The 14,059-nt window shown below is 37.6% G+C and overlaps 1 protein-coding gene and 1 long non-coding RNA gene across 3 annotated transcripts; both read left to right on the forward strand.

The window, feature by feature from the left end:
- The first annotated feature begins 286 nt into the window (after positions 1-286).
- LOC122324374 (breast cancer metastasis-suppressor 1-like protein-A) lies at positions 287-5,528 on the forward strand. The gene is made up of 10 exons (XM_043218742.1): positions 287-497; positions 598-688; positions 1,078-1,205; positions 2,139-2,218; positions 2,321-2,417; positions 2,492-2,581; positions 2,680-2,744; positions 2,967-3,006; positions 3,106-3,232; positions 4,292-5,528. The coding sequence occupies exons 1-10, from the start codon at positions 362-364 to the stop codon at positions 4,407-4,409; spliced, it is 972 nt and encodes a 323-aa protein (XP_043074677.1). The 5' UTR covers positions 287-361; the 3' UTR covers positions 4,410-5,528.
- A 1,393-nt stretch (positions 5,529-6,921) lies between these two features.
- LOC122324411 lies at positions 6,922-13,842 on the forward strand. 2 transcript variants are annotated; one of them, XR_006247172.1, is made up of 3 exons: positions 6,922-6,995; positions 8,838-8,965; positions 13,816-13,842. It is a non-coding gene; the product is annotated as an uncharacterized LOC122324411 (long non-coding RNA). The 2 variants fall into 2 exon arrangements; XR_006247171.1 differs by lacking the exon at positions 13,816-13,842 and adding an exon at positions 13,177-13,506.
- The last annotated feature ends 217 nt before the right edge of the window (positions 13,843-14,059 follow it).

Raw genomic sequence — 14,059 nt, forward strand, 5'->3', positions numbered from 1 at the left:
AAACAAATATATAGACCGCTAACACTAGCTTTTTCAAACCCGTCTGTTTTCTTTTGTGCTAATAACACAAATATCCATAAAAGTATTGATTTATGTTTCTGTGTGTAGTGATGTTTTAGCAATTTTGGTAGGCCTGTGCAAATTCCTCATTTCAAATAAAGCACTGCAGATCCCATCATGCACCGGATTGAGCGTAAACAGAATCTGACCAATGGATTTGCAGGATTCGTGAAGTCACGTGTCTAGCAGCCCGACGATTGGTCATCCGCGAATCCATGTTTGAAACGTGATTTTCTTCGCCGGCCGGTGGTGTCGTCTATGTCTCAGCGGGTTGTTTACAGCATTAAATACTTCATTTAGGATGCCAGTTCACCCGCGCGATAGAAAAGAGAATAACCACGAGGAAATGGACGTGGATTATCCCGAACAAGAGGCCAGCAGCTCCGACGAGGAGGACTCTGTGAGCTCGACTGCGTCTGAGGATGGAGACACTTCAGGTAACGTTCACGTTACATACAGACTCTCCACGAGAGAAAGAAAACACAGCCTTGTGTTGTGTGTGGGAGAGTAATAATGATGATGCTGATGTTCTTGCAGACATGGACGATGAAGACTGTGAAAGAAGACGAATGGAGTGTTTAGATGAGATGACAAACCTTGAGAAGCAGTTCACAGACCTGAAGGATCAGTAAGTGATATCATGAAAACCTGCAGTATGGGATCCAGAGCACAAAACCAGTCATGAGTAGCACGGGTTTATTTGTAGCTATAGCCAACAATACAAGGTCAACGTGATCAAGACTTAATTATATATATATGTATGTATATATATATATATATATATATATATATATATATATATATATATATATATATATATATATATAACACTTAATTTGGACAACTTTAAATAATTTTAAATGATCTCAATATTTAGATTCCACATTTTCCTGAGCCAAGTATTTTCCCATCCTAACACACCATACATCAGTCTGTTTATTTAGCTATCAGATGATGTGGTCCAGGGTCATTTATTTCCTGTGAAGTCTCCATCCAGTTTGTCCTGACTCTCTTTAGGTTGTATAAAGAGAGACTGAGTCAGGTGGATCTTAAATTGCAAGAAGTGATCGCCGGCAGTGCTCCAGAATACCTGGAGCCCCTGGCCACCCTGCAGGAGAACATGCAGATCCGGACCAAAGTCGCAGGTCAGCTCTGTACTGTTTGTGTAAAGACGGTACTGAAGTATTTAAGCTTTGTACTTCACAGGAATTCAGTTATTGTGTTTGTTTGTTTGTTACGTTATACTGTAAAGCAGTGTCCTAAAACCTGTTTCAGGCCAGGAGTGTTGCATTTATAGCCTGGCCTGTAACTTAATATATTTACATAATATATTTACACACTGTTATAATGCTTACAATAATCATTAGCCTATATTTTCCATCTGCTTCTAACATCTAACCTTGATAACCGGTGATGTTGGTATAATGTTGGGTTTTGTAAGATGTTTTTTAAAAAGTTTTTTACATTTTCTTACACTTTTAAATTTCAAAATGTAATTATTCCTGTAATGTTAAGCTGATTTTGTCTTTAGAAATCATTCTGATATGCAGATTTGTTTTTTTAATAGTTCAAAAGAATATATATTTAACGATTATATGTTGTCATGTTGTACTAATAAAAATTGCACTATAAAAATATATAACTATAAACTAGAAAAAGCATAATAATACATTGTAATATTAATTGTAATATGTCTCTAATAAACCTATTGTATTGTATATTTATTATAAGTGTGTTTATTGTCACTTTTGATCAATTTGATGCATACTTTCTATATAAAAGCATACATTTCTTTTAAAAAATTGGATATTTCCAAATAATTATTTTCAAATAATTGATGCAGTAATACTGATAGTAGATATTTAAATATTAGATTTACCTTATTTACAAAGAACGTTAAAAAAATAAGCCTAATAGTAATAAGAACACTTACTATAAAAAGTAAAGGACAAATTAGACAAAAATGTTTCAAACATTGTGCTATAAAGCCATGATATAAAGACATAAATCCCGGTGTCTGATTTTCTGATGCTGCTGGGACGGCTTTAGTAACTTTTCGCTCACATGCATTATTTCAGGGATCTACCGTGAGCTTTGCCTGGAATCTGTTAGAAACAAATATGACTGCGAGATGCAAGCCGCCAGCCAGCACTGGGAGGTAATAAAAGAGACTTCATTCATATTCACACAGCCCGCTTCTTCCGCTTGTTTAACTTAACGTCGAGGCTCCATATACACCGCTCATGATGTGTTTCCACAGAGTGAGAAGCTCCTGCTTTTCGACACGGTCCAGAGCGAACTGGAAGAGAAGATCAGGCGGCTGGAGGAGGACAGACACAGCATCGATATAACTTCAGGTAGTATGCGGATGGTCGGCTGTCAGTGTAAATGTTTAACTGGCTTCTCATTACTGGATGTGCTCTTGCATCAGAACTGTGGAACGATGGTCTGCAGTCTAGGAAGAACAAAAAGAAGGATCCCCTCAGTTCTGGAAAGAAGAAGAAACCTGTCGTCGTGTCAGATATCCTTTATATAGTAGCTAGTGCTGCACGTTTGAAGTCATTTGTGAGTGCGTTTACGCCAGCTGCTTTAATGCATTGGTTTCCTGAGCCGTCCCACGACCATACATTGTTTACATGTTGCAAGACCTGGATATACTTGAAGACTGGACCGCCATAAGAAAGGTGTTTATTCGTTTAGCTGTCTCGTATCATTCTTAGCTCAGATTTTTGTGTTCTATTAAAAACTTTATATTGAAAAAACATTTGAAGATGTATATATTAAAAATAAATATTTTTGCAGGTGTCTGTTTATATTTGTTTACATTTTTTTTTATTTATTCATTTAAATATTTGAAAGTGAGCTATTAGTTTTCTGTCGTTAATAAACTACCTGGTTTTTCATAGGCAATGGCTTCGATGGGCCCTCATAGAGTAAAAGCAGATGGTAAGGATTTCTGTGTAAACTCTCTTTATCAGCCTGTGTAGACTGTAAAGACCGTTGTGGGACAGCGTTTGAGGTCTCTGAACCGTATGTGTGTCTCAGCTCCTCTCAAACCAGAACGACACCATCATGTTGCCCGATCAGAGGACGGACGCCTGTTTTATGACAACAAGTGGTACAGCCGAGGTCAGGCCATATGCATCAACAGGAAGGATGAATACCCCACCAGGTGAGTGTGTGTGTGTGTGTGTGTGTGTGTGTGTGTGTGTGTGAGTGTGAGTGTGAGTGTGAGTGTGTGTGTGACTCTGTGTGTGTGTGTGACTCTGTGTGTGTGTGTGACTCTGTGTGTGTGTGTGACTCTGTGTGTGTGTGACTCTGTGTGTGTGTGTGACTCTGTGTGTGTGTGACTCTGTGTGTGTGTGACTCTGTGTGTGTGTGTGTTTACTTGTATGGGTGATTCAGCAACTTTTCTATCCTCAAGAGTAATCTATCTTTTAAATTGCTTTAAAAATGTAAAAGAAATCTAGATTGATGAATAAAAGTATTCATTTAAAAGCAATCCAGATTTCTTTTAAATTAATACTTTTATTCATCAAGTACACATTAACTTGTTTTCCATAATTGTTTTCTTATAAATCTTCACAAAAATTGTAAATAAATTTTTATATATATATATATATATATATATATATATATATATATATACTATATAATAAATTTTTTACTAAATAATAAAGCCTTGCAGCATATGAGACTCCTTTCAAAAACATTTCTTTTACATATATCATCACATTACATATAAAAAGTTACATATAGTTTGTACGCTTATAATACTATATCATTATAATAATTTTTGATTTACTTATTTGTACGTTTCTTAAGTGTTGACTTGATACATTTGCCAGATTGTATCTCTTCTGCGTCTCTTCACCGTGTAATTGTTAAACAATTTCTACACATTTTTGTACTTGCACAAATATTTGCAAAGCAATTCTAATTGCGCGTGGTATTTTATTTCTCTCAGCTGCTTGTTATTGACGTTATTCTTCATATTTGTATAATTACGCGCGTAACAAGCACGGAAAGCGTTAACGTGGAAAGCATTTTTTTTTATTTTTAAATAACACGGAATCGCTTTATAGTCTAGTGAGCGTGATAACAACTGTTTTTAAGAGCATTTCGGTTATTCTAAAGAAGGTTATGATTGAAATGAGAAGCGATGGAGAGCGGCTAACAATTCCAAGATGTTAATAATTCTTGTTAAACACTCTTTATTTATTTTCTGCAGCGCCACAATAACCACTATTAACCACGATGAGGTGTGGTACAAACGTCTGGATGGCAGCAAATCGAAGCTTTACATCTCTCAGCTCCAGAAAGGCAAATACACCATAAAACACTCATAAAGACCCTCCTCCGTTCCTCCGTTCCTCGCCGTTCTTCCGTTTGTCACCGTACCGACCCGTAGACGCCCGGATGGACTTGGTCTTACGTGCATGCATCACATGCTTGCGCCTCCTGAGTTCGAGCTGCTAAACAAACACCTGGCTGCCGAGGAAAAGACGAAGCGCGCGTGTGCCTTGACGACAAGGATGAGCCAGCAAGAGCCTCCTCGTTCAAAGCGTAAGAGCGGCGAAGCCCCGACTCGGTGGTATTGCTGATCCTGAACACGGTTTCCGTGCCTTCATGACATGCAGAGTTTGATTTACGGAGCATGCCTCGGCGTCCTGCAACGAGTTAGTGCCATGCGTCCTGTTCTGTGTCTGTGAGATGCATAATGTTTAAAACGACAGAACGCTCCACGAAGTGTTATTTTTCTACTCGTTCTAAAAACAATAGACGATAACTTGTGAGTTCACTCTAAGCGTCTTATAGCGGTGTTTAGAAGAGCGTCTCGGTTTAGTGTGAACGTAACGGGGCTCGTGCGAGTCACGTATTCGTTTCGTTTCGTAACTATTTTCTGTTCAAATGTAGCACATTCTGAGCCTTCGATCAGATATATATATATGATTCATGTCTGGCTATATTTCTGTTGAATATTGTATTTTTTGGATTGGCCTAAAAGATGTCGTCTCTTACGGTTGTACTGGAGGATGCTGTAGTATTTATCAGATGTTTACATGCAGCGTTTTTAGCACTTGAGTGGTTTGTAATTGTGTATCGAGTTGCATGATTTCACTTATTTCATTTTTTTTGTTTATTACTGATTTGAAAATGCTTTAATTGATGCGTTACCAAACACTACACCGGTCCTGACAAAAGAGCCACGTCTTCCAGAAGTCAAAGAGCCTCTCAGATGTCTGACGCATCCAGTTCACGGCTTTCATAAAACTCTCCTCAAACCAGTAAGGAGTCCCTCATACATAAGTATTATACGACTGATGATAATTTTTGTAGCAAATAAAGAGCTCTGACTGGGCCGTGTAATCGCAGACTGTAATTATATTGCTTTTATTCGACGCTGGAGGTTTTGTTCGGTTCACAGTGGAAATGTCATTATGTTATAAAGGTGATTTTGCATGGCATTGCGTCGTTGTTGCATTCATTGTGTACTTGATGGAAACCGAGGCTGTGTTTCCCAAACTTTTGAAACGAATCAGAAATGCGTTGCTTTTAAATGGCACGAGATATCATTCGGCATTAAAATGTAAATACTGACAGAAAATACTGTTAATTTAGTTTTTATTTAATTCAAATAATCTAATCGTTAAAAAACTGCAATAGTAGTTATATTACTAAAACAGATTAGCATATTGTTTAAAATGTAAAAAACAAACTGCTTTAAACAAACCTACACAAACTTTTTAAACAAATACAGCTCACCTAAAAATATTTGAAGAACACTAGGAACAAAACAACACTGGCCCACACACAGTCACTGAAAAATACAACACTCCTTTATGGTTAATAAGGTAATAAAAGACGAGTGAATGACAAAATGTTCATTTTCAGGAGAACTGAATCTTAACGTGCATAATTAATTGCTGCAATTAAATATTTTTTTCTTCTTTGAGGCATTTACACACAAAGATTTACATGAATTACATTCCTTTTCCTCAAGTACTATGAATATTCACAAGGTTTTTTTTTTTATTAAACTTCCAGGCCTACCTTTTTTCTGTCATTTTTAATTATTAGCAACACTAATAATCCGCATTAATTATTAAAAAAATCATAACTATTGTTTAATAAGAAATCATGACTCAAAATATTAGGCTAATTTTCTTTTTAAAAATATTTCTTAAATGCAGTGTCTTTGTATGACCGTGTAGAGGCAGCAGAGTCCTGCTGTGGCTTGCTTTGTCGGTCACTTCATGTCTCTGTACTGCTGCTGCTGCTGCTTTCCAGGGTCTTTCATCGCTTTTTCTGGCAGCATCTCCTCAACTAATCTAATCAAGCCCTGCTTTCTGTGGACGGCGGAGTCTTTAGTCCGTGTAATATTTCTCGACTGATATTAAAGAGTTTTCACATCCTCTTCGGTCAGCAGCTAGCCAGGTGACTAATGGCGGGACTCGTGATGAATTGTTTATAAGTCAGAAGAACCTGACACTGCTTCAGAAGGGCCAGGGCTAATGAGCTAAAGACAAAGAACACCTTCAGGAGACGCTCGCTGAAACCCGCCCGAGCGTGATATGCTCAAAAAAAAAAAAAAAGAGTAAAACGACACTGCAGCAAAGCGTCCACAGCCAAGGGCAGAACTGACTTCCTGCAAACGCAACAAAAGTCGTTACAGCCGAAGCGTGCGCTTTCCGCTCCGCTAGCGTAACGAAAAAGAACTACAAAAAATAACGACTGTTGCGCACTTGGTTTCCGGAACACTCCCCCGTCTTTCATTGGTCGAGAAACCGACAGCCCCGCCCCTACACTCACGCCATTGGTTCTGCTAGCGACCATCACGTGCGAGACGTTTTGTGGAAAGGAAAATGAGCCACAGGTGAGTTGGAAGCAGGTGATTTAACAGTGAGAAAACCACACACGCACACTTGCGCAATGTAAGTATCACTTAAACTCAGAGAAAAAAGTCCTACAAATTAGCAACATTGCCTAATGCGGGCTGTTTGTATCATTAAAATCCGGTTAAGTAACCAATATTGCTCAAATCTTGGTACACGTTTAATGTTTGTGGAGCTTCCCCCACAAGCTCAGCGAGTCGACTGAGGTATGTAAAGCAACACCTGTCCTCGTACCTGATACCCACCTGACTCGAAGCCGGCCATGTGTTGCTGTTAAGCCGAGCAGAGAAATTGATATGGAAATCATATTGAAATCCTCAACGGACACGGCCAACCGTTTGTGGAGCTCCTCAAACGCCGTAGATTAGCACTAATGGCCATCTTTGTTTGGTGTTATCAGAAAAGTGTCTTCAAGAGGATATTATGTAACGTTATTAGCATTACCTCCGTTCCTATCTACTTTAAGCAAGCTTCTTGCTCCTGGAACGGTTGTATTTCTCCGACTGCTGTCTTGTGAACCCTCCTTGACCCAGACTGAAGATGTTTAATCTGTGTTCAGGAGAGAAAAGAGATGCATGGCGGCACTTACGTGGCCTCAGGTGGTTTGACTTTGAGCAACTCTGACTGAGAGCGAGCATTACTTATTACTGAGGCTGCTCGGTTTCATTTTTTTTGGGGAGGATTCAGGACATCTTACCGCTGAGTTTTGTTTGCTGTGATTTGCTTTCTTGCCCTGAAAACGTCAATTGCTAATTTTCAGGCATTATTGTGAACGGGCATGCGCATATTTGCTCATTCATCTTGTGAAAGCTGAGAGTATCAGTGAGATTATTTGAGTCTGTTCCAGTCTAAGTTAGTCATGTCTTCAAGGGCAAATGCAAAGCAAGCAATCCGAGCAGTTTTTTTTTTTAGATTTCGGCAATATTTAATATTACAATTTTAAAGGGTTAGTTCACCCCAAAGCTTAACATTCTGTCATTAATTACTTGCTTGACTTTCCAAACCTGTAAGACCTTTGTTCATCTTTACAACAAAGATTAATGTTTCTGATTAAACCTGAGAGCTTTCCCCAAAGACAGCAACACAACTTGTAACGTTGCCAGACGCAAAAATAAAAAGCGAGGACGTTCTTTCTGTGCAAAAGAAAAAAAAAAAAAAAAAAACAATTTGTTAAAAAATTAATGTAAAAACAATTATATATTTTGTGGGCCATTATTTGACAGGGCTTGTCCATTTAAACCTGCATTATTTATGGATTTCAGCAACTCATCACTGACTAAAATAATCCCCTCGCTTTGATGTTGAATATTTTATGTTTTTACATAATTCTCGTCACCTGTGTTCATCGGTGAATGTGTACGTACACTTTAGACAGAACCTCTGAAACATCCTCGGAGAAAAGACCTAAGAAAACCTCTCTGTGAATGTATCCCCACGATGAAAATGGTTTAAAATGAACACGTACTGTTAAAAGATTTATTGCGTTCAAGCATCCTTCCTGAACTTCCTCTCTAATAAAACGCATCCGAACCTGGGTTCATTAGAAACATTACTGAAAGCTGTTCAGGAACCGAATCGCGATCCCAATCCATGCAATGCAACGTGGATTCTGCCCTCTTAAAGGGATAGTTCACCCAAAAATTAACACTTTCTGTACGTTTTTTTTAATTTAATGGAACAAGCAACACAAAATTAATTCCCATGGCACCTCATGGAGTCTTATTAATATTAATTAAATAGCTTATTATTTATATAAGCGCATATGTATTTGTTATACATACATGCACTTGCATATTTGTTATATTTGCTTACAGAAGTATGTTATTATCAAGCTTCCAATTCCTGTATGACTCAAGTTTTCTCTGTTTGATGACTTTGCAGGTTGTTCCTAATGAAGGCATTCTGTCGAGCGAAGTGAACTTCGGCTGATACGCGGCGCGTGGGGAGCAGGGGGCAGTGAACGCTGGGACTCTGTCGATCAGAACGCAGCTCAAGAATGAACACCCAAGGTTAGGAAATGCTAATAGCAATTACCTTACATTGAGAACAGTGCATGTGGGGAGTTTCCACAAGGTTATGCATGGATTAAACTGCGTGTGTCTGAAAGAACCCGTCAGTCAAAGTTTACACGATGAAAATGAACTGCAAGTTCAAGCTGATTTTAGACGACACCTTTAGCAGCGCCTCACATTGAATATTCATAAACTGCCTTGTCTGTTCGAAAAAGGCTTGAATTGTTCAGCAGGGCTGCACGGATACCAAAATAGAGAGTTAATTAACATTTAATCTCTAGTTCAACTCTGGGTCAAACGCATGGGCCGGACGAGCCGAGCCACGGCCCGTGAACGATACAAAACGCCCTGATGAAAATATAGAAACCGTATCTCTCGACGGGCCCCGGGCTGCTGATTCAAACACTAATGACCGCATTACATACAAAAGAACAATTACTATTGAAGTGGGCTTGAGTTTTGACGCAAACACTTATCAGACGTGTAAAACTTGACTATAAAAAGATGAAAAGACGTGCACGCTGTTTTCTCACTGGACAAATGGAGCTGAGCATGCATTGTAAAGAAAAATCTGACTGCGCGTTGTATTCTGCAATGAAATAATAGTAATTTTATCTTTTTGTATGGCATATTTGATATAGTTTTGAGTGTTTTTATATATTTTTTAAATATAAAATGGCATGTTTTATATTAACTTTAACATTTAAAAACTCAAAATTGAAAGATATAAAAATGTAAGAACTGCAAAATGTTAACCTGCAACTGCATTAAAGAAAAAAATCTAAAGTGTGAGGGGAAAGCTGCAGTCCTGAAATTTGCACAGTATGCATACCCTATAAATATTTAAATCCTATTATGTATTTTTTTTTGTTGTTGTTGTTCAAAATGACCTTTCCTGCATCGTGTAACACTGAATGAAAACACCCTGCAAAGTTTTTTTTTTAAACTGAAAGTGTATAAAGTTATTGTGAAATTCTGAATTATTGAAATGAGTGATTTTAAAACGAGTCCCGAGCGGTTTCATTTTGACGTCAACGTGAAACATTAGCACTTTTTCTGCCTACTTTTTGCGCGTGCAGACCTGAGAAAAGCTGATTTTCAGGTTGGTCTGAATGAAAATGCAAATTCGTTCTTTGCCACTAGGCACTTTTCCAGCATTAAAAGCTCGGAACGAATCGTTTGGGAGTCGTTGAACAAATGAGGTGAAAATAAATTCATATTATAAAAAACAAATTCGAACCTTTCATAACCTATATGGGCACTTTAATGTTTTTTTTTTTTTGAGTTTAGTGATCAGAATAAACTTTACAGCTGAAGAATGCACTTAATACTTAATCAGTGTCATCTCATAGTAAAATAAAGGCTAAATACTTTCATTTGACTTTTGACTTATGTTTATCACCAGGTTATTATTTTCAACACGACCCAACTGTACATGCCTCAGTTTTTACCAAATATATGTGCATTCTGCTGCCTCATTGTTCCTCTCTACAGAAAAGCTGGGGGTTTGACTGTTTGTACTGTAGATTAGCTGTTAGCACCCACCCCCATCTCATACAGCCAACTCTAGCCTCCGGCAGCATTCGCGCATCCTCGCATGTGCCTCGGACTCTTACGCAACCCCGACAGAAAAGAAGCGAGAAATAAAGAAACAGCATCCCTCGCTCTCGTCGTGTTCACCTGGTTGTTTGAGTGTTGGCTGGCCTGCAGGGCAGGAGGAAGCCCATGATAGTCTCCCGCTCAAAGACAGGCTGGATCAGAGCTTTGTGTTCGCTCGGACCTGGAGCGAATAGAGAAGATCTCCGCATCCCTTTTTTGAATGGGAAATGCTTAGAGAGAGAGAGAGAGTCTGGTGTGAATGCAGCGATGCTTATGGATTCTATTTTTAGGATATGTTAGGCTTAAAGGAAGATGCGTATTTGTTGTGAAAAAGCTCAACGTTGAACTGAATAGGGAAAGACGTCTGCGTTCCAGGAGCTTAATGCATGCATTATAGTTGTGAAAGGATACTTAGAATTTCCTCCATCAGTCCACTGTATATATGTAGCTTTAAACTATTTATAAGAGTATATGTGTTCAGAAACATGATGGTCATGCCTTCAGAAATACAGTCGTAGTTGAAACTAATAAAAAAAAAAAAAAACAGTAAAATTTACAATAAAAACAGTCTGTGGCCTCCAGAACTTTACTGTAAAAAGCTCACCTTTTACACAATGTCTGATAAAATGTAATTAAGTTGTTTTATGCATCCAAATAATTCGACATGCTAAAACGCTGAATTTGGTAACAATAAAAAAATATGGTGAGGAAAAAATAAAACATTTCATAGGGCCGTAAACATGTCATTTGAAAATGAATGTTTCATGATTTTAATTACTAAGACTTGCTTTTTGATGAATGAAATTGATACTTCAATTGGGAAAAAAAAATGATTTCATAGGGACCTAATATATATTTCTGTATTTACATTATGCAGAGACAAAAAATACAACAAAATGACAAGATTAGTTCAGATATCATGTGATACGCTTAAATGTTTAACACTTTCACAAAAAAATCAAGCGACGCAACCAAGATGCAGGCACATATTTTAATTTAAATATTAAATAAAAACCATTAAATCGTCAAGTAAAAATTAGTTACATAACATCAATTTTTATTACTTGACGGTCGATTTAAAGGTGTAAAAGTTTTTCAAAACCAATAAGTAAAATCAAAAAATCGTATGCACTTGCATATACAGCAAACCCGTTTTCTGTAACGCAGACACTTTCTCACTTGCACCCACAAGCTCCGCCACCGGTCACAAATGACACATTGCTAGACACAGTTGAACATACTAAATTTAGTCTCTCCATTTTCATACTAAGCGTGCAGCCTCTAGAACAAGCGAATGTAACCTGGAGAGTCAAAGAGCAGCAGATGAGTCACTCATTTCCATCTCAGTGGTCTCAGGTGAGATAAAGCGTACGCTTACTGTAAATATAGCTCTTTAAAAGTACACGTCTGTAGCTTAAAGCTCCGAATCCTGCATTATTGAGCAGGCTGCATCAACCGGTTACCTATAAACTCTTATCTTTTGGGATCCAGTGACTCATTAGTTGATTAGGCCATTCAGTTATTAGCCCCAATAGAAGTCTAGCACGCAACAGTGTCACTTATCTATTTGTAGCTTGTAAAGTCTGGAAGACGAATGGCTGAAGGAAATCTGACTAGCAGAAATTTTAGACTGCGGTGTATGTTACAGTCTGCTAGCTCGGGTTTTCCCATCGCTCGCTTGTCCCTCTGAGTTACGCCGAGTTCGTGCTACAGCGGCTTCTTTTATTTATAAGCCGGAGAGCGTGTTCAGGTGCTTTCAAAGCTGCAGAAACGAGAGGCTGAGCACAAAACAAAGGTCTGGAACAGAAAAGGCTCGCTTTACATTTCCGTGCCACTTTGCCTGAAAGTCAAATAGTTAAAGTTTGCTCCTACTTTGCAAGTGTTCAGAAGGCGGAAGAGATTTAGTGGCTCTAAATTGAACCGTGTTAGAGGATATCAAAGAACTGGTTTATTGTCTTCGCAGGGGGGATGGAAAGGCCAAAGAGAAATGATAGGATTTGTTTACGGGCAGCAGAGTTTTTCGTTCGAACAGGGAGACTGCATTCGAATGAAAACGAAAATGGATTCTGCTGGAGTTGAGTTTTATTAAGATCAATCAAACAAAGCAGATTTTGCATGCCGAAATATTGCGACTTCATTTGGATTTGTTGATATAAATTAGGAAGGTCTGCTGGTTTTCCTCGGTTCGTCTAAGTACGTCTAATTTCTGCACACTTAAGATGACCTCATTCTGCAACACAATCCTACAACTTAGTTTCAGTTTCCAGTGTTTCACGTGGAAATTAAGTCATTAAGTCATTACATTTGCCTCAGCCATGCAGACCAATTTGCCTTTCAAAGCTTGTGTGTCCTCATTGTTTCCACAATGGAATATAATGTAAAAGACGCTTTCCATGAATAGGGCACAAAATTGGGCCTGAAATGTTGTTTTTCTGCTTGTCAAATGGTCAGTGAAAGGAGGTGTTTAACTTTCAGAAAATGTGTTTCTTAGCATCAGGAGTTCAAATGAATAATGCATGTGTATTTTCTCCCCCCCCCCCTTCTTTTAATTTTTTATTCACTTCTTTGCCATTTCTGCAACCACCAATATTTTGGGCTGGGATAAATAGACTAAAAACCAGGTGATTATGTGATTTTTCTATCAAAATGCAATAAATATACATCAAATTAAATAGAGATAAATGTGAATTAATGTGAATAACAAATTAAATATAAATTAATTAACTAACTAATGAGTGAGTGAATGAATGAATGAATTAATGAATAACTTTGCAACTAGGATACACACTGCATTCTTTATTAAAAAAAAAAAAATTGCAGACATAACATACCAAATTTAAAGTTTGGACAGTTGCATATTATTTCCAATATAATGGAAATGTATAATAATTTTAACTGATAATAAAGTTTAACTTTATTTTAACTTTAAGTACAGAGTACTTTTTGGACACATTTAAAATTTTAAATATGGTTAAAGTGTACTGCTCAATATATTTACAAGAATCAAAGCGAGCAACTTTTCATGCTGGATTTATTTTATAACTTGCCAGATTCAAAATGTGTAATGAGGGTTGAATGGTGATTGTTTTCTTCCCTCGTGTCAATCCAAACACAATTTAAGACAAATTTAACACACATTAAGACACTTTTGATCAAATCTGAGAGATGAAGTCACGAGTTGCAGGAATACAATATTGTCATAACCTTAAACAGTTTTTCTCCCTGAGTTACAGTCTTCCTCCATTTAGGTTCTGTGATGCTTTCCAAAATGTCGGGCAGAAGGTTACTCTGTGAGAAAAAATGATTGCGGTGAGTAAAGACAGAATTGTAATTTTTGGGTGAACTATGCAATCCCCTTAATTTGTACAAGCTTTGAGTCCCAATACAGAAGTTTTGTTTTTTTTATTACTACTGGACTGAACTAATTTAAATACAGAAATGGTGTTTTTCTGTAGTATTCCCTGCACCACACAGTCATTTGGATCAGTCACC

Source organism: Puntigrus tetrazona, chromosome 20, assembly GCF_018831695.1.
Source record: "Puntigrus tetrazona isolate hp1 chromosome 20, ASM1883169v1, whole genome shotgun sequence".
Lineage (NCBI taxonomy): Eukaryota > Metazoa > Chordata > Actinopteri > Cypriniformes > Cyprinidae > Puntigrus > Puntigrus tetrazona.

What these genes read in the sequence shown, in the direction of transcription:
- LOC122324374 (XM_043218742.1), top strand. Translation starts at nt 362, where the DNA reads ATGCCAGTTCACCCGCGCGATAGAAAAGAGAATAACCACGAGGAAATG. An exon ending in GATCCGGACCAAAGTCGCAG is followed by an intron (nt 1,206 to 2,138) that starts GTCAGCTCTGTA and finishes GCATTATTTCAG; the next exon opens with GGATCTACCGTGAGCTTTGC. An exon ending in GAAACCTGTCGTCGTGTCAG is followed by an intron (nt 2,582 to 2,679) that starts ATATCCTTTATA and finishes GAGCCGTCCCAC; the next exon opens with GACCATACATTGTTTACATG.